Raw genomic sequence first — 20,391 nt, 5'->3', positions numbered from 1 at the left:
GCCCCCTTTCACCTGTTTTTGACAGAAGAGCTGTTCTGCCCCATTGCTGCCCAGAGACGTCACTGATGCCCCCGGCCGAGAGGAGAGGGGGGAGGTGGACCAGAACCGCCACGGGAGCCTGCCCATGACCTGGAGCATCCCCGGTTCCTCTGCCAGCTGCTCAGCGCCAGGCTGGGGAGCAAACCAGTGGGGGTCTCGGCCCTCGGAGCACGAGCCGTCACATAGCAGCAGTTGTAACAGAGGCGACTCTCAACCAGAAAGCCTCGGTCTCACTGAAACCTCTCCTCTTAGCGAAAGCAGCACCCGTGGTGCAGGACATCTTCATGGTGAGTCAGAAAACCTCAGCGAGCCGACGAGTCCTCACGGTGGGCCCAGCCCGGGGCTCACGTCCAGCTGGACTTGGCTGCAGCATACATCCCAGGAAGTGTCTGTGGACGGCAGGTGCGAGCAGACCTGGCGGAGCCAGCTCCTCTGCTTCATTCTCTCTGATAGGGTCCCCCGGGCCAGTGTCCCCCCAGCGGCACTGGCCTCTAAGCTCCGCTGGGAGGAGGCAGCAGCCCGAGTGGTGAGCTCTCCAGAGTCCCTGATGACTGTGGAGCCAGAGGGAAGCCGTGGGTTGGGGTTCGTTTACCAGCGGGTCTCAGACCTTTACAAAGACACCAGCAGCCACCTGCTGCGGGCAGGTGCAGAGGCCGTCGGCCAAGCCCGGCTCGTGGACAGCCTGTGCAACCCCACCCGGCTGGCCTCGCAGGCAGCGACCTTCCTCACGAGGCTGCTGATTCTGAAGCTCTCACCCCTGCACAGGCTCCTGGAGATGGGTGGGGCAGCAGCAGAAGCGCTTTTTCTCCCCAGGGAAGCTCAGGCTGGCAGCAGGGACGAGGCAGGGGCCGTGGGGCGGGCGGGGAGCCTGGCGCCCTACCGAGCCCTGGGCCGGCCTGCTGGCCCCGCAGTCACCGAGTTCTCAGGCTCCTCACTGGGCTCTGTCTCCTGCCTGGACCTGGAAGGTGCCAGAAGGGGCTCTGTGTTTAAGCAGACCCTTGTGCGATTTCCAGACCAAATGCTGAAACTTCAAGAATGCCCCTTCACAGACTTCCTTGAGCTGGTGGCTGGTTCCCTACCAGAGCTCTGGGGCAGCACGGATGTACCCCGAGCCATGTACTGGCTGGCCGTGGCCAACTGCGCGGAGCCGGCGCCCCGGCCTTCGTGCTTGCTCCTGTCCAGCTCCGCCCTGTACGCCCTGGTTCTGGACGCCCCGGGCTCCTTGGGCGTGTTTCACGCCCTGCCCCTCTCTGGGCTCCGGGAGATTGAGGTTGGCTTCGGTGGGCAGAGCGTTCGGCTCCTGGGCTCTGCGGAGAGTCTGCTGCTCACAGTGTTTCCTTACAACAAGAACCTCTGCCAGCAGATATGCCGGGACCTCCTGTGCGTCCTTGCGTCTGCGTCTGAGGCCGCCGCCTGCGCCGAGCATCCCTTGTTCCGGGAAGATCTGGTCCAGCTCTCCCTTGACTGGAAGGCAGAAATCCCTGACATAGTTTTGGCAAACGGAGTCCGGTTATCATCCAGATTCCAGAATACCCTGGTGGACCTGATTTACTTCCTTCACTGCAACCTGGATGCCGGCGCCCCGTCTCTGGCAGAGGCTCAACTCTTGCTTTACACGACGGTCAGAGTCGAGGGTGACTCCGGCCAAGGCCCCTGCCAGTCGCTCGTCCTTCTGAACACCCACGTGGCCCTGGTGAGGGAAGACCGCGTGTTCCATCCTCGCAGCCCTGCTCTGAGCTCTCCGCCCCCAGGAACGCGGTTTGATGTGGTCAGATGCCGAGCCTTAAGTGAATTCAGGTGCCTCGTCATTCCAGAGACAAAGATATCATCCACCCTCGAACTCGTCTTCCTCCAAAAACTTAGACGCCAGTCAGATTCAGGAAGTGGTGCTTCCCGGCGCCCTCAGGAAGCCCGAAAGGTTCAGCCATGCAGCAGCACCTTGGATCTGCAGGGCAGCCGGGATGTGGTCCCTGAGGTCTGGAAACTGACCTTCAACTCTCGGGACGAGGCTTTGTGGCTGACCTCACACTTGACGAGGCTCTAGGCAGGAGCCTCGTAGCAGTACTCTGCGGGGTTTCTTAGGCTGTACATAGAATAAACACGATGAAAACCGTCCAGGGCTGTGAATAGCTCAGTGTGGCTAATTGATTTGAAACTGGAAAAATGCAGACCTCTCTAAATAGGAAATGTAAAACATTTTAATATCTCCTCTGAAATAAACAATAGCTGAGCACTGATAAAATACCTTTGTCACCACCACGCCTCACTTTCCCGAACGTCAGCCTTGTGAATTGGGTCCGCCACATTGTTTGTGAGGTGCTGGAAGCATGTCGGGGTGTGTTGACTTGTGGTCATGTACTTTAGCGTCTGTTGGTTTCTGCCGGATGCTGGCAGGCAGACGTGCGCTGCCGGAGCAGGTGTCTGGTCTGGCAGCCACCTTCCCAGCGTCCTCCCCTGGCCGAGGTTAGTGAAGGCGTCTGTCAGCCTTCCCCGGGGGCTCCGAGGGTTTGCAACACCTGCCCCCTCCCATAACACGTGGGATGGGGGCAGTGCCACTCCCTGCCGGGGCTTCTGCAGGGCATCGCCTTTGTCGTCCTCCGCTCAGACTTCCGGCCCCTTCCTTTCCATCCTGTGGTTCAATTCCTCCCTCGTCAGCTGTTTGGACTGTTCTTCCCCCTGGGCCGTGTGCCCCCATGTTCCAGTCCTTTCTCTGAGGCTTTTCTCTCCTAGAAAGGCTCTTCAGCTCTGGGTAAGTGTCTGGGCTGCTGCGGCTGTCTCAGAAGGAGGCCTCCCTGAAGGCATCCGGCACTTGCCTGCCACCCCCCTCCTTCTTCTCGGCCTGCACATCCCTCTCAACCTCCCACCACAGGGCCCTGCTGGCCCTGCTTCTCGGGGGAGCTCACGCCATGTCAGCCTGGGTCGGCTCCTCTCCCCTCCGGGTACCATCCAGCTGTCCTCGTCCTCCGTAAGCGGCTTAGAGCTGGCTCTTCCGAGCCTCTCCTCTGGTGGACCCCTTCCTGTCCACCCATCTCTGGTCATTATTCCTATGAGGAGGCGGCCTGCACGTTTTGTGTTTATGTTTTCCAGCGTCTGACCCCGGGTTGCCCTGCCTCTCTTCTCCTGTTTCTCGAGTTCGAGTGTTCTCCTAGCTTCCAGAATCTCGGGAGGAAGGAGGCCCCCTCCCCATCACCCTTTCTCCTCTCCTGCACTTCAGCTGGGGTCACGGCAGCTGCTCTTCAGCGCATCCACAGCGACTTGGCCTTCGTTTTGGCCTGGGCTGCAAGGGCCACTTTCTATTCCGGTCAGATCTTTGCATCATGTACAGTAGAAGTGATGTTCATTTCTATTCCTCATTGTTGAGTGGGCCAGTGCCAAGCCGATCCCTCCAGAGACTGACCCCCTGCCTCTGGCCAGGAAGCACAGCTCCCCCCCCTTCCCCACCAGAGCTGACTACAAGCTGCTGAACTTTCCCTGTGTTTCCAGCATTGGTTTTCCTCTCCCCCCAGGTTCTGGGGAGGGGGCAGGGAGCTGGGAGAGGCAGGACCCAGGAGACTGTGTCAGGGTCCACACTGCTGGCTGCAGCCTGGCTGGTGGTGGCCAAGTGGGGTCTTTTATCTTTTTGGAGGAAGTAGAATTCGTATGTTTTTTCCTTTTCCTGTGGAGCTTGTTTTTAACCCTTCCATGATCCCTCCCCCCCGACACACAGAGGCAGCCACTCTCTCTCACACGCACACGCATTCACACCCTTTTGCCTTATACATGAAGACTTTTGAGTCTGTGATAAAGGCATCATTAAAATTAGTTTGTTGACACAACTGAATGAACAACAACAACTAATTAAGTGCTAAAAAAAAAAATGTTTGCTGTCTGCTTGACTGGTGGATCTTCTATCACAGAAAAAAGCTTCCAGAATGAACCAGAGGAGTCTTCTAATATCTTACCAATATTTCTCCTGATTTGAATTGAGTATTTTCTTGTGTGTTCTTTGTAAGAACAGAATGAGAAGAGCAGGGACAGTGGAATGTAAGATGCCAGAGAAGGATAGTGTGGTTGGGAAGGAAACAGTACATAAGCAGTCCGTTTTAGCAGAGTTGTTCTTATTAGACAGACTTGCTCGTCCTCCTAGGTACAGAAGCAGAATTCTGCCATGTTATAAATTATGTTCTTTAATATTGTCCATAGATGGAGCGTGCAGCGACATGAGTGCTGCATATAGATCACATTATCGGTTATGACAACAGTCTGCTCTATGAGCCACGCAGCCTGAAATGAGGCTATGACTAGAAAACAGAAGCAGCCTCCAGGCAATTCAGATTCCACCTGTCACTTCATTTCACCTAAGCATGCATTTTTACCTTGAGATCAAATGTGGTCCTGATTTGAGGACCTGATTTACCATCATGAAGTGACCGTTCAGGGTGTCAGGAGGCCGGGAGAAGCCAGTGGAGGGACGTGTGCTCCTTTATCCTGCATGGGTAAGGCTTCGATCCCAGGGCCTCTCTCTGGCTCACAGGCGCCTTTTCTGGGGTTCTGAGCCTGGGACGCTGCTGCAGCGGAGCAGGTGTGGCAGCTTCAGCGTCCAGCCTGAGGTACCATCTTCTCAGTGGTAATGAGTTCCTGTATCAGAAAAAAAAATAGGTTCATGCATACTTTATTATACGGCACTTTGCATTGTCGTAATGTCGGCATAAACACTGAACATTGCAGAGCTTGTTACTGTGTTCTAGACAATACCTCTTTGAGTCCTTTTGAGATAGCAGTTTCATCTGAATTTGATTAAAATCCATTTTGCTCACAGCTGCCTGTTGTGCAGACTTGTGGATGGCAGGGTGAATTTATTTAGTCTTTGTTGAAAAACACTTCAAAACAGTTTGTCTACCCATTCTCGTTACTTTAAAAAAAAATGTGCATGCATCCTTTGGAGAGAATGCTTATGCCTTCCAGCAGCAGTAATTACAGTAATTTTTATTTACATTCTTTTTCCTCGATGAATTAAAGTTCTGAATGATAACTAGATTGGAGCACTTTTATGAGTGCTTCTTAGATAGGCAAGTGGTCTTGTTGGGCAGACTAGTTTCTAATGGGGTCGTTTTGCTGATTGAGTTACACAGCCTGCACAACTCACTTTTTAGTTACTACTGCTTCCTTCCTTAACATACCTTTTGTGATGGATGTTATATCAGTCAGCTATTGCCAAATACCAGGCAACCCTCAACATTTTAGTGACTTCCAAAAAAGACAGCTTTTATTTCTCACTAATAGTTTGTAGTTGAACCGAGGCATCTCTGCTGTAGGCCAGGGTCATCTGTAACTCAGCTAGGGTTGGTCTGTACCACCTGTCTCATTTTGGGGTCTGTGTGGAAGGGGCGGTGGCCACGAAGTTGATGACAGAAGCATGAAAAGACAATCATGCATCGTGTCTGCCAACATCGCGTTGGCCAGCACAGGTCACACATCCAAGTCCAAAGCCCAGGGCAAGGAAGAGTGCACTCATTCACCAAGCAGCACTGCAAGAGTATCTCCCTCCTCTCCCTCCTCTGGCGATGAGAGAGAATTGGGACCACGCACGGATGCATTCAGCCGTGTTTCCCAAGGTTCTCTTGAAGATAACTTCAGATAAAACGTATAGGACCTCTCCCTGATGGAAGTGTTGAGTCTCTGTCATCAGTTGAACTTATTTCCCAATTCAGTCTTTGCTTAACCCCTCCATGGGCTGATCATTGCCTGCCTCTGAAGCAGTTTATTCACTGGGATCTGCTCTCATTGTTAGGGGCTTCCCTGGTGGCTCAGATGGTAAAGAGTCCACCTGTAATGCAGGAGACCAGTTTCAATCCCTGGGTTGAGAAGATCCCCTGAGGAAGGGGATGGCCACCCACCCCAGTATTCTCGTCTGGAGAGTCCCATAGACGGAGGAGCCTGGCGGGCTGCAGTCCATGGGTTCACAAAGAGTCAGACACGACTGAGTGACTTTCACCTTCGCTTTCTCTCACTGTTAGACCGTTCTTCCCATAATCTTCCTCATTGTGACCTCCATCTGCAGTTCATCCACCGGTGGCCGCTCTGTGGCAGAGTGGAGCAGGTCTGTTCCACAATTGTATCATATCAAAAGCCTTCCAAGGACACAGCGCCCTCTCTCACCTCCTCTGATTTTTCTTCTTCTACCGCTCACATTCTTTTCACCCCCTACTGGTTCTTACATAACACAGATTCCGAACTACCAGCATCCAGTCACTTATTAAGGACGCAGTCTTGTAATTAAAACAAAAAACTCTCCTTTAGAAGAAGTGAAACTGAATAATCCAGTTGGTGAGAAGGAAAGAGATTCTGTTACAAATCAGTGTTCACTTTTTTTTTCTTCTGTCATCTTGTTAAAATCACTTGTTGCTGAAGATGCGGTGGATCATTGTGGTAACAGCCCCGACCACCCTTTATACGGTGGTTTATAGCCTACTGAGTTGTTTCCTACATACTGTTCCTTTGGAGTCCACTGTGATCCTGCTGGGATGGGGGAATTGTCGATTTCCATTTCATGTCTGAAAGGATCACTCGATTGAGAACTTAACTCGAACCCAGACCTGATTCTAGGACATATATTCTTGCCAAAGTCATCTCCTGGTCATGGTTATTCTTGACAGTGCCTGTATACATTTTTTTCTTGATTTGTTTTTTCATAGGCATGAATGATTAATTGGAAGAACTGCTGATTTTTTTCCTGACTTCTAACTTTTTTGTTGGAATTCCAGACATTAAAGATTATTTCTCTTTTTATAAGTTTTGTTTTTCAAGAATTGCCTTACGAGTTTCGCAGCAATTCCATTGTTTCTTGATATGCTTTATATCTCCTTTTTGCTCTCTGCATTTTAGCTCTTACAGAAGAAAAGCTGGGATATAACCATTGTGGCATATAGTACAGATAACTTTGCGTGCTCCAAGTTGCTCCTTTCGTTGACAGGTTAAACAGTATACTCCACAGAAACATAGAAACATGGTGATTGAGTCCCCACCATTCCCCCACGTTAGTTTCTCCTGGACCTGAGAATTCTGCACAGTTTGAGGCGCTGATTTTTGGCTCAGCAAAAATCAGCGACTGACGAGGAGTGGCGCTTTTCATGGGTCATTAAAGACACTACAGAACCAGGAGGAAGGTCACCTGTTTTTCCCTCCTCGGTCCTCTGCTCCTAGACTCATGTTTGGTGATGAGAGCCACGTGATAGTTGCTGCCACATCCTCAGTGAGTCATACTCAACCTGTTATCTAGTCTTTTTTAAACCGTCCATCTAACGATGGGTTATCCATTGTTAGAGACCAGGGCCATTCAACTTATCTTTGGACTAGAGAAAGATGGGAACATTTTTAATTGTTTCAAGTTGAATCGTTCATAAGATATTCAGTATTTCCAAACCTTGAGACAATGTCAGTCATCTCAAATGTGGATGAAATAATCTATTTGTACTGAGAATCACAGATTCGAATTTACCATAAGATATTCCACATGAATCTATATATAGTAGTTTGTTATTTTCTGGCTAATTTATCCTTGCTGATATATAGGTATATAGCAAAAAGACAGAAATACTCCTTTATTTGAAAACTCATATTTCTGTTTCCTGCTGTGAGTATTCTAAAGTCACTTTGAAATAAGACAGAGTTTGGGTTGTTTGTACACGTCGGCCAGTTGTGAAGCCCCAGCCTTGGCAGGGGGCGTACCGGGGGCAGGTATGCCATGTGCCTTAGCACATCTGGGTCAGTGGCAGGCATGGGGCCGGCCCCAGGTCCCTGCTTGGCTCAGGGACGCTTCACCTTCTGGACAGGCGTGCCAGCATGCCTTGGCTTTCTGCCACGTTCGTAGGGTACACCTGCTCACATAGGTCGCCTTTGTGCCCTGTTTCTTGTGACGGGGCTCATACCTGAGAAGGCCCTTGCCGCCTATGCCCCAGACCCCAGTTTTCAAACTGGGGGGGGGGGTCACAGTAGGTGCCTGATGCAGAGACCTCTAATTAAAACTGTCACTATGGCACGTGTGGTTGAAAAAGGAAGGATTAGAAATATGTGCTATGCTGGAAACAGAGAAAGGGGAACCACTAGTTTTGTTAAATCTGATAAAAGCCAGGTTTGCCTGTATTTTAAAAGCAAAGCGTGGATATTTGGCTAAGAGATCACCCGGCCGTCCTGAGGCCTGACCTTGTCATAGTTACAGCGTATACTGAATTCAACCATCTGGTTCGTAATTAGAGCAGTTAGGGGAGAATGCTGATGCCTCCCTGTGGGATCAGTCCACTCCGTGCCCTCTGCAGTGCCAACACCTATTCTAGTGGATGCTAATGCTTCTTCCTGTTAATTTCCTTTATTTGCTGCTTTTGAAGGAGACACAGCCTGAGTAAGGAAGAGAAGCTTCTAACCTGAACATTCAAAATAGATCCTATGATCTGTCTGCTTCCTTTGGCTGAGGACCGGACTATAGTATTTCCCTGACACTGGAAAAATAGTGTATTTGTTGACACTGAACATTGTTTTGGCAAAAGCTATCAGAAGAAAATAGTTCTCTGTATCTTATTTTTAAAAGTGGTATTTCTTGTGTATAGAAATGTAATCTAAGTTACTAATTATGTACTTCTCCTTGACCTTTTATTTCTAAGTAGAGCCACTCTGTGGTGCATTTAAAATTGCTTGACACATCCCATGTGTTTACCAGATCTCCTGCAAGAGGAGCTTCCGCACCACAGCCTCTCATGTTTCGTTACCTCCTGGCATGTTGTGCCACTGGCTTCCCCTCCTCGGTCTAAGACTCTTCTTTGCCCCATGTAGAGAAACTGTGACTGATTCCAAAACCAGTAATTCCATAGATATTCAAAAACTCTCACAGAAAATAGGATATGATATGATGCAGCACACATTTACAATAAATCTCACTATATTCAAAATATAACTACTTTCAAATAAAAAAATAAATTTGGCAGACATTTGTGTTAACTTTCCTTCCTGCCCAACAGAAGCGTAGTTTAGGAGAACGTCAGGAACCTTGCACAGTATATCCTGAGAATTCAACACTTTATATCTTGTTGATTTCAAAACATAGCATCTAAAAATTCCGTTGCAGCAGTGATTCAATGGAAACACATACTCGTGCTTTTTCTCTATACTTCTGCTCAGATGTCTTTGGATTCCTGACTTATTCTTCAGTTGTTCATTTCTGCAGGTGTTTATTTCTCTTTACCTGTTAATATTTAATTACTGGGAAATCAGTGAGATTGAAGTAAACTGTGGCCCCAGATGTTAGTGGGAATGCTGACAATACTTCTAGTCCTTGACATGCAAAATAATGAAGAGAAATAGTCTCTTCTCAATGAAGGGATCAGTTATTCTTCACTGTCTGATCCCAAACAGGGCAGTGGCTTTTGTGTACCATCTAGTAGAACCATTTCTTGAGGTACACGTGCGCATGCTGGGGTGGAAAGGGCTGTCCTAGATTTAGGTGAGTTCCCTGATAAGATCCATTTTCTCCCAGGTCACTGGTCTGTACAGTATTCATATACCTGTTAAATATGAAGACAGTGATTTTTTTCTTTAAAGGATTTATGAACCTATGCTTCAAACAACTTTTTTTTTTTCATTAGGAATTTCCACTATGGTTTTTGACACCACAGATAGCTAAAGAGAGGTGTACCATTGCAATAAAATGAATGGTTTTTATCTTGGGTAACCAGCTGTGCAGTGAAAAATTAAGATGCTCTAAAAGGCTCTGGTAACTTCATATTGTGCCAGGAGGTTTGCAGTGTCAGCTGGAGGAAAGGAGCCATCTGAGGCAAATCCCACGCCTCTGTGTCTCCCAGAGACCTGCCTTTCACACCCGTGGCAAAGCTGGGTCTTTCATGCTCTGCCTGGCTGAGGCGCCGAGGGCCCAGAGGGAGAGGGAGCTTGTTGCCCCTGGTGTCTTTTTGGTCAAATAAGTAAAGTTAATAATCGTGGAATCTTGCATCTATTTTCTGTGTGCTAAGGTGTTTATTAGCTTAGTTTATCTCAGGTGGACAGATTTACTTTAAAATGTCTTGAAAGCTACAGAGTGAGGCAAGTCAGAGAAAGACAAATATGGTATGAAATCACTTATATGTGGAATCTAAAAAATTATATAAATGAATTTGTATATAAAATAGAAACAGACTCACAGACACAGAAAACAAACTTATCATTACCTAAAGGGAAAAGATAGGATAAATTGGGAATTTGGGATTATCAGATTCCCACCATTATACATAAAATAGACAATAAGAACTTACTCCATACTCAGAGAACTATATTCAGTAACTTGTAATAACCTATAATGAAAAAAAATCTGAAAAATATTTGTAACTGGATCACTTTGTATACCTGAAACTAAGACAATATTGTAAATCAACTCTAATTAAAGAAATAAATTACAAGAGTGGATGTGTGTGTGTGTGTGTGTAACTGAATCCCTTTGCTGGATACCTGAAACTTACACAGCTTTGTAAATCAACTTTACTCCAATAAAAAGTTAAAAATATGTAAATTAATACATAAAGGTCATGCTAGCAGCGCAGTGGTGATATACACGGGCTTCCTCAGTTCACCTGAGTTTGAATCCTGGCTCTTAGCACTTCCCATTTTCCTAAACTCTTACACCTTACCCACACTCTGGGTGTTGGGCCTCTTACTTGATAATTTGGGTTAATAATGGTTCTTGCCTCATGTGGAGGATCATGAGGATTAAATGAAATGACACAGTTGAACTGGTCAACACAGTTCTAGGTGATAGTAAATATTCAATAGGTGCTAACTGTAATTATGATTTTAATGATTTTATTACTGCTGTTTCAATAATGTGTCTTTTAGTGTTTTGTAAAGCCCTCCATTGGTGTTAACAAAAAGGATTATTCAGAGATCTCCTCCCATTCACACTTAAGAGAATTCCTTTTGATTTTTTTTTTTTTTAACCTCTTTGCCAAACCCGTCCTTGCCACCATCCAGACCATAGACATTTGTCGGGAGCTCAGTTGATTGTTAATCAGATGGAGCCTAAAGAAAACACTTGGGATTGTTTTCATTGTGGTTTAAAGAGCTTTCCACACTACACTGTCTTATGAAAATGCCTGGAAGTTAAAACTAAAGCGAATGTGAATAAAATCTCCAGCTTTGGAGCTTTATGTATAGCACGCAGTCTTGTAGTCGGTGAAGAAAAAAGATGTTATTCAGTGATTAAGACTTTCTGAAAAGATTCTGGCTTATACCATATATATTTTTTTAAGTCAGGATATGTAACCTGTTCTTTTTTTCCTACTCATTCCTGTAAATTGAAAGGAACATCAAAGCCAGACAACATTTGGAAGTGCCTTCGTGCTGCCTTTGTGGACTAGTATCTCTTAAGCAATGGTCTTTTGTCATGAGAGACTTAGCATTTCTCTTTCAAAGGAAACCATCATTTTTCTAAATAAACTCTGCTGGTTGGATGCTCTTTTCTTTGCTTGAAACTCTCCTCCGCCTGCCAGGGGCGGGGTATTTGCAGTGCAGTGATCTTGGTCTCTCTTTGTTCTTCCATCCATTGTGCCTTTGATAGCGGATGGTTTCCCGCTCTTTGGGAGCAAATCCAGACGACCTGAAGGACCCCATCAAAATTAGTATCCCCCGCTATGTCCTCTGCGGCCAAGGGAAGGACGAGCACTTCGAGTTTGAGGTCAAGGTAAGTGTCCCTTCATTGCTCTCCTGGAGGCTGGAGGCATGAGGCTCTGCAGTGCTCTTTTTTGGTAAAAGGAGATACGCTACACAGGAACATGTGGTTTTGTACAATACTGGTCTTGTCCTTCTTTAAACCAGTATGTGAAAGTCTGACCTGGAACAGGTGGAGGGAAGTTACCCCATGGAAGGTGGTGGTGGGTGGGGAGTCAGGCCGACGTGGACATTGCTGTCACCTCCCAGGCCCACAGGTGAGGTCACCAGCCACCCTGGATTGCCAGGATTTTCCTTCTTTGGGCATAGATGGTTCTATGCCTCAGGAAACTACTTAGTACCCAGGCAAACCAGGAAATCGGGCCATCCTACCATGGACTTTGGCTCAATTTTTTAAAATCTGTTAGACCAATAATATTTACGTCACAGGGATGTTAAGTGCGTATAAAAGGCTGACTCCAGTTTTTGGTATATGATAAAGAATACGTTATGGCTGTTGTTATTATACCTACTGTTGTTTTCATTGTTGTTTCTGTTATTAGTGAGTATGACGCTTTGCTAATCTGTTATTTGACTTATAGGACTTTTCAGGAAGAGACGTGCCTCTTTCCTTACCTCATCCTTCCCCAGATAATGACTTCATCTTATTTCTAGTTGAGTTCCATTGACTCATACGCTTCATTAAATACTGCTAGCTGCCATCCCCTCCTCAGGGAATTGGTGGGTAATCGCACTTCCCTTTTGAGGATGAGCGAGGGTGTTGGTGCCATGGCGTCCACTAGGATCACCAGTCTGCGGGAGGGCGTTCCTAGAGGTGGTTTTGGTCGCCAGAGTCTGGATGTTGAGTTCTCTAAACTTGGATTCTACTGCGGCTGACTGAGTGACCTGAAGTCTTCCCCTTCCTTGAGCTTCGGTTTCCTCACTGGTAAAATAAGGAAATCGGACATCACCAGGGCTTTCCAGATTTCTCTTTAGTGAACCCTTTGAACAGAGAATCTCGTATGAGGAGGACACTGCAGAAGCAGATAAGCATGGATCTGCTGTGGGGGGATCCTGAAGCCAGCCTACCCTCCCCCAGCACTCCCCCCACCTCCCAGATGCATCTCAGGGGAGCCCTCAGGCTCTGGGGGATCCCTCCCTTTAGACATGTGTGTTCTTTCAGTCTTCCTGGAGAAACAATGCAAATAACTTATCTAATTAATCAAAGTTTTTAGGTTCTTATTTCTACCTACTGATTATCCCCTCCCCACCCCCTTTTTAACAAAACTTGTGCATTAGTTTATATATTTGAGGTGTCTGTTGAGAAGGCATGCTTGTTGTGTGGCAGTGGTGGTGGCTGAACTTGTCCAGATTCTGCAGTTTCTTATTAAAATGTCCCATCCTGTCCTTAACCCAGTGCTTCTGTTGCTCCTGACCTAATGCCTGATTCCTGCCCCATTTCTTTTCTCAGCCATTTGAAATTGTGTGTGTGTACAGGTCCATTTGGGGCTTCCCTGATGGCTCTGCAGTAAAGAATCTGCCTGCAATGCAGGAGGTGTGGGTTCGATCCCTGGGTTGGGAAGATCTCCTAGAGGAGGAAATGGCAACCCGCTCCAGTACTCTTGCCTGGGAAATCCTATGGACAGAGGAGCCTAGTGGGCTACAGTTCATGGGGTCACAAACCAGTTGGACACAACTTAGTGACTACAGAACAACAAAAAGTTCCATTCATACCTATGTGTTATATGTTGGATTGGCCAAAAAAGTTTGCTGTGAATATCTCCATGTAAGGCGTATTTATATATATTATTTCTATATTTTTAAATGAGAGGGTAAAGAGTGACTTTCGCCAACTCAGAATTCTTCAAAACTCACAGCCTTGGAGGACATGTAATGATCATGGTTGGTACAGAGATTTATTTTATTGGATAAATGTGCTAATAAAGTATAATTGTTAGATTGATTTCATGCGTAGAACTTAAGACATGAGTAAAGAAAATACTTAATTCTTTTTAACTGAGTTGATTTAAATGAAAATTGTAAGCAGATTACAGGCTGGCCATATGCAGATCTGGCCAAAATTGTGATGCAACTGTAAAGGCAAATCAGAGAAACCAAAGACATGAAGTGTCGGCTGCGCTCTCTGAGCTGATCAAAGCCCTGCTGAAAGCACGTCATTGCTCTGCTTCCTTCTGTCCCCATCCCAGGTGCTGTCATTATTAGCACCAGGACTGGACTGTTAGCGTTTGCCTGGAGAAGTCCCAGTTCTTGACAGAGGAAGGGCTGCCTCGTGCGTTCTCAGGGCGGTGGCCTGAGGGCCTCACGTCCCTGTAGGGTGCACCCTGTCCCCAGCGGTATCAGGGTCCGTTCCTAGACACACACGTGATGAGACTGTGCCGTCCCTCCCTTGGCAGGACAGACAAAAGTATCTGGGCTCCAGTAGAAGCGGAGCTGTTAGAGAAGTGCTGGGGGTTGGGTACTCCCCCTCCAGGTAACCTCGCCGCGCCTCATCTGTGAAATGGGGCTGAGGGATCCTGTGGGCTGGCTTGGTCTGAGGACTGTAAGAGCTTTTGTATGTGAAAGGCTTGGAATAGGGCCGGCCACATTCTAAGTACTGGATAAGGTGTTGAGAATGAGTGAGATTTTACTCTTGGAGATCCCTTAATGACTTTCATCTTTATGACTGTTTGGGTTTTGTTGTTGTTGTTGTTGTTGTTTTTCTCCCTCAGTGTTCTGAGTTTGAAAATGATCTACGCTAACCGTTTCCTGGGCGTCCCAGGTAGCATTAGTGGTAAAAAACCTGCCCTGCCCAATGCAGGAGACACGAGAGACGCAGCTTCCGTCCCTGGGTCAGGAAGATCCCCTGGAGGAGGAAATGGCAACCCACTCCAGTATTCTTGCCTGGAGAGTCAATGCTAAAGGAAATCAATCTTGAATATTCGTTGGAGGAACTGATGCTGAGGCTCCAATACTTTGGCTACCTGATGCAAAGAGCTGACTCATTGGCAAAGATCTTGATGCTGGGAAAGACAAAGGCAGGAGAAGGGTATGACACAGGATAAGATGGTTGGATGGCATCACCGACTCAATGGCCATGAGTTTGAGCAAGCTCCAGGAGATGGTGAAGGACAGGGAAGACGGGTGTGCTGCAGTCCATGGGGTCGCAGAGTGGACACAACTGAGTGATTGAGCAACAGCAACCACCATCTCCTTCCATCACTTTATTTCATGCACAGGCAATGTTTTCTACAACAAGTCGTCACATTTAGGGTAATATTTTGGCTGCTACTAAATTCTCTTGTTGAACCAATGGTTTTAAAAAGAGAAGGTTAAAAAAATACTATTTTTTGAAAAAAATCTGTGTAGTCTTAGGTATCCTTATATATGATATAATATGTAATATTAATGTATATTTTATATCAGGCTCATTTAAGGGGCCGAGCTGACTCAGGTACAGGGCCCCCTGGTGCACGTCCCCAGTGGTTGAAGTGGCAGGTCCCCGAGAGCCCAGGAGGACACGTGTGCAGAGAGTGACAACTGCGGAGAGCTTGTCTCTCAGCTTCTCCCGCACCCTTCCCGTTCCTCCACCTCCTACGTTCCCGCCCACTCTGCTGTAGATAGAATTGATTAGTTATTTACTTTCCATATTCCTGTCCATTTTCATTTTAACCTCCAGTCCGATCACTCCAGCTCTCCAGCATGGTCTATTCATTGCCAAACGAAGCAGTCGTGATCCTTGTTAAAGGAATGTTTGAGGTTGGCTGCAGGGCGGGGGACCTGTGGGCAGAGAAGGGGCCAGAATGCTCACTTTCTGGTCCACAATGCGTCCTGAGGAACTTTCCATCACTGAGCTTTAAAATGAGAAAAAAAAAGAGTTTTTAATTCAAAAGGACGTTTATGTCTTCTTTATTTGGGGGATTAAAAACAACTTTCTTTTATAAACTAACTGTGAGAATGGATATGTATAAGGTTTTGGGGTCTTGGTCAAATTTAATTTTTAAAATCAACTTCATTTAGGCATTATTTACACCCAGTGAATTACACCATTTTAAGTATACTTTGATGAGCTGTGACATATGTGTACACCCAAATCAAGCAGCCCAATCAAGATTTTGAAGTTTTCATTCACTCTAGAAACTTTCTAATGCTCCAGGCAAACCCTGATCTGCTCTCGGTAATTATAGCTTCCTCAGATCTGTTGTGTGTGGAGGGGATGGGACCAGGAGACATTGACTCTCTTTCGTCTGGCTGCTTCCTCTCACATGCCTTTTAGAGATGCATCTGTACAGTGAAGTGTAGCAGTGGTTTGTTTCTTGTTCGTGCTTAGCAGCATCCCGCTGTGTGGCTGCATCATAGTTGCTGGGTCAGGGTCTGTTCTGACATTCTCATCTGACGGGACAGGAAGCTGTCATCTCCATGTCACACACCCCCACCCCACCCCACCCTTATTTCATTGACCCTGGAGGACTCATGCCTGGAAAGCCCTGGGTGAAGACGTCCTTGGGTGAAGTCATACCTGCCAGTGTCTCCCAGCAGCACGTCCTTCTGGAGCTGTGTATGCATGTATGTGGAGAGGTGTACGTCCCGCCAGCTGATGTCAGTGGCAGACAGGCTGCGGGCGTGCAGCCTGGCTCCTCGTGGCAGAGAGCACATGGTGTGCTGCATTCCATTGAAGGTGGCGGGCTCATCAGCTGAACGTAGTAGGTTGGTGCAAATGTAATTGCGGTTTCGGACTGTGAACTTTTATTTCAACGAGTCTCAAGCACATCTTCACTAATCAAAATAGGAATGATTAGGCAGCACATTTTGGCCAATGAGAAATAAGTTTGTTCATTCCTGTAGCATAAAAATCCATGCCTCGGGATTCGATGAACTCTTGGAAAGCATTTTCTGCCTCCGGCTGGTTGTGGAAGTGCTTTCCCTACAAAAAGTTGTTGAGATGCTTAAAGAAGTGGCAGTTGATTGGCGAGAGGTCAGGTGAATGTGGTGGATGAGGCAAAACTTCGTAGCCCAATTTGTTCAACTTTTGAAGCATTGGTTGTGTGATGTGCAGTCAGGGTGAAAGAATTGGGCCCTTTCTGTTGACCAGTACTGGCTGCAGGTGTTGGCGGTTTTGGTGCATCTCATCGATTCGCTGAGCATACTTCTCAGAGGTAATGGTTTTGCTGGGATTCAGAAAGCTCTAGTGGATCAGACCAGCAGCAGACCACCAGACAGTGACCATGGCCTTTTTTGGGTGCAAGTTTGGCTTTGGGAACTGCTTTGGAGCTGCTTCTTGGCCCAACCACTGAGCTGGTTGTCACCAGTTGTCATATAAAATCCACTTTTATTGATTTTTGTCTGCTGACGAGGCCTCCACTTACCGAGCTTTTATACCTTGGCAGTTTGCTTCAAATGCTGCGTGACCATAGAATGGTCAGTGTTGATTTCCTCAGCAACTTCTGCTGTAGTTGTAAGAGGATCAGCTTCAATGATGGCTCTCAACTGGTCATGTCAACTTATGATGGCTGGCCGCTGCGCTCCTCATCTTCAAGGCTCTCGTGTCCTTTGTAAAACTTCTTTAACCACCACCACACTGTATGTTCGTTAGCCGTTCCTGGGCCAGATGCGTTGTTGATATTGCGAGTTGTCTCTGGGGCTTTACAACCCATATTGAACTCAAATAAGAAAATTGCTCATATTTGCTTTTTGTCTAGCGTCATTTCCATAGTCTAAAATAAATATAAAATACACGGCAAGTATTAAGTCATTAGCAAAAAACATAAAGTGAGAAATGCACATTAAAATGATGTATAGCATTACCACATTTATTTAAGAATGTATTCCAGTATCAAATAGCAGAGTTCAACAGTGCAAAACTGCAGTTACTTTTGTACCAACCTAATACCTGTACAGTCTGTGATGGCACGAAACTGCAGCGGTCACAAGTTCCTCCGCTACCTGGACCACAGCAGGTCAACTTAAAACTCCTGCTTCCACTGCTTTTCAGTGATTGACATGTGAAATCAGTTACCCTGTGTTATACTTGCCATCCTCAGTTAGCTAGGACCAGACTGGGTAAAATTTAATTTTTCAGTTGCATTTCAGCATGACGCAGAATCCGTGGTTATGGCTAAGAGAGGTGGTCATACCCTTACGTTACAGAAACAAGCCAAGGTTTCCACCATAGTTTTAAATTCCCTACCTTTTAACTTACATGTTAACATGATAATATAAAGAAATGACCTAACACTGGTATTTAAAAAAAAAAAAAACAACTTGGTTTCCAGAGGGTTTTTATTCCTGGAAAACTGGAAATAACCTTTACGAGAGACTGTGTTCCTGTTTCCCTTGGAGAGTGCATCGTCGACTCCAGGACCCCACACCACGCCCCACTCAACCCCTTAACCTGCTCTACTGCTGGCCATAGCAGGTGTCACAGCCACACTCCCACTTTCTTTTCCCGTTTGTTCTGGTGTTTAGCGCCGGTCTCCCCCCCCCGGCAGGTGTCCGCTCCATGGACCCTCATCAGCCTGTGCAGCCCTGAGGCTCCAGCTCTTCCCCAGGGCCTGGCTGGGAAAGGGCCCCCTGCGGATGACTGTAACATGGCCCACACAAGCCGGCCCAAAGTGCACATGATCACAGCTCAGCACTTTCTGTCTCTGCCATTCTTATTGTCCCATCACGTTGATTTCCTCCATCTTCAGCCTGCCTTATAAGTGATGGGCCTGCATTTAGCACGTCTTAAGAATTCTGTTATTTCTCACATGCTGCTTGCTTACTCAGCTGTTCTGACACATTCTGTGCGATTTGCCTGCATCTCACAAGCCTCTCACTCTCATCTCCCGGCTGTGCTCAGCCCCTGTCGGGCCCCGTCCATTCCCTGGAAGTGAATGTGCACAGGTGGTGTGTGGGCCCCCACTTTGCTCCCTGTTTCTACACTCACAGGACCTCTTGGAGTTTCCTTCCTGTCTGATCCCTGCAGGCAACTGAGTCTGCAGTCTTGCTTCAGGTTTGGACACTAACATCTATCAGGCACCTGCTTCGTTCCAGGCACTTTGAAGACACATCCCCAGCTGTAGAAAACGTACCAGGAAGGGGGTGCTATTTACATTCGATGAGCTAGGAAACTCTTAAGTGGCTTGCCTGAGGCCACATAGCTACTATGTAGAGTGCTGCGTCACTTCAGTCATGGCCCGCCCTTTGTGACCCCATGGACTAGCCTGCCAGGCTCCTCTGTCCGTGGGGTTTTCCAGGCAAGAATACTGGAGTGGGTTGTCATTCCCTTCTCCAGGGGATCTTCCCCGCCCAGGGATCAAACCCGAGTCACTTAAGTCTCCTCTTTGGCAGGCGGGTTCTTTACCACTAGCACCAGCTAGGAACCTCATAACTAAGTAGATGAGGTACCGAATGCCCATGGAATCAAAGTCAGCCATTCAGGTTCCTTTGCTTACTCGTCTTCATGGACCTTCTCAACGTCATTACTTCCTGCACTTTTTGGAAGTTGAGGCCACATCTTAGTGTTGCCCTCACATAGTGACCATTTCCACATCCTTATTTGTTTTCAAGTGTTGCCATTATTTCTGTGTGTACTTTAACTTTTATCATGAATTCTAGGCCAGGTCACATGCACTCTGAATTGGGGCTGTTAAAGTTTTGACAGACTTGGAGAATTTGATAGTGGATAGATCTGCCAGGAGAAATGCCCAGAAAATGTGCAGTTTGGGAGCTGAAGAAATCACATTTAGAGTCAGGGAAATGTCTCTTTATTTGGCAGAACAGAAATAAGAGCCATTCTGGTCTGTTAGATAAACTATGCGCACATACATCTTCTAGAAACATCCCCAACTTGGTAGAATATAAATGTTGAGAAGGATTTGTGTGTTGGCATCTGAATCTCTGCTTATTAGTAACTGATAGATGGTCTCCCCGCATGTGTATTCACAGAGTTGAGATGGATGGGTGGTCGCACGAGCTGTGGTTCATCTAGATTCAAATAGTTAGTGTGTGGACTATTTTCAAACACAAATATCAAGTGGAAGAAATAACATTAGGACTTAAAAGAATCATATATTATCCTAAATTTTTTTTTAAGCATTGCCTCCCATCTCTTTGAGAATGTTGTCTTTCACTAAAAAAAAAAAAAAGAATAAACATCTTTCCTGTCCCCTATTTTAATACAAAACAACTCATCTTTCATGTTTTTACTTGGGCAGTTGTTTATCTTCACCAAGGCAATATTGCATGCATGAGAAATGATGAAGAAGAGATGAGATTGATTCATAAGCCCAGAGGAAAAGCAGTTATCACCTTGTGATCCTACCTTGGATTTCCATTTCGGATTTGTTTTTGTGCTATAAGAATCTATTAATATTTCTTCATTTCAGAATTTGGGGAGTTTTACAACTCTTCCTAGAATAAAATTTGTTTTAAAAGAAATCACAAAATGGTTTGAACTTCCTTTTTGCAGTTGCTCTCCACAGGTGCCCTGGCCTTTCAATATGTGTAATAAAAGGGTTTTTTCAGTAAGGTGATCCTGGGCGCAGCAGTTACTATGTACTGAGTACCGCAACACTCTGCTAGTTGCTTCACTTTTTTTAGTTCAGTTATAGGTTAGGTGTTAGCTATAGGTTAGGAGTCCATTTTACAGATGGAAAAACTAAGGCTGGAGGAGTTGCATAATTTCGCCAGAGTCACACAGCTAATTAGTGA

At 46.5% G+C, this 20,391-nt stretch overlaps 1 protein-coding gene across 12 annotated transcripts in view; it reads left to right on the top strand.

Annotated features, from left to right (window-relative positions):
• Nucleotides 1–20,391, top strand: part of KIF16B (kinesin family member 16B) — a 279,760-nt gene that overhangs the window by 195,392 nt on the left and 63,977 nt on the right. For 4 of the 12 annotated variants that reach the window (XM_061125978.1, XM_061125979.1, XM_061125977.1 and 1 more), the window contains one exon: nt 11,612–11,734. The exons of 2 other annotated variants lie outside the window; for them this stretch is intronic. In XM_061125978.1, coding sequence (XP_060981961.1) covers nt 11,612–11,734 — 123 coding nt within the window. Of the gene's footprint in view, nt 1–25; nt 11,575–11,611; nt 11,735–20,391 lie in introns of those variants that run through there. 6 more of the 12 variants (XR_009689993.1, XR_009689992.1, XM_061125976.1 and 3 more) reach the window with 5 other exon arrangements.

The sequence above is a fragment of the Dama dama genome, chromosome 23 (assembly GCF_033118175.1).
Source record: "Dama dama isolate Ldn47 chromosome 23, ASM3311817v1, whole genome shotgun sequence".
NCBI lineage: Eukaryota > Metazoa > Chordata > Mammalia > Artiodactyla > Cervidae > Dama > Dama dama.
Note: the sequence above shows the minus strand (reverse complement) of the source record. Positions and strands in the feature narration are given on the sequence as shown.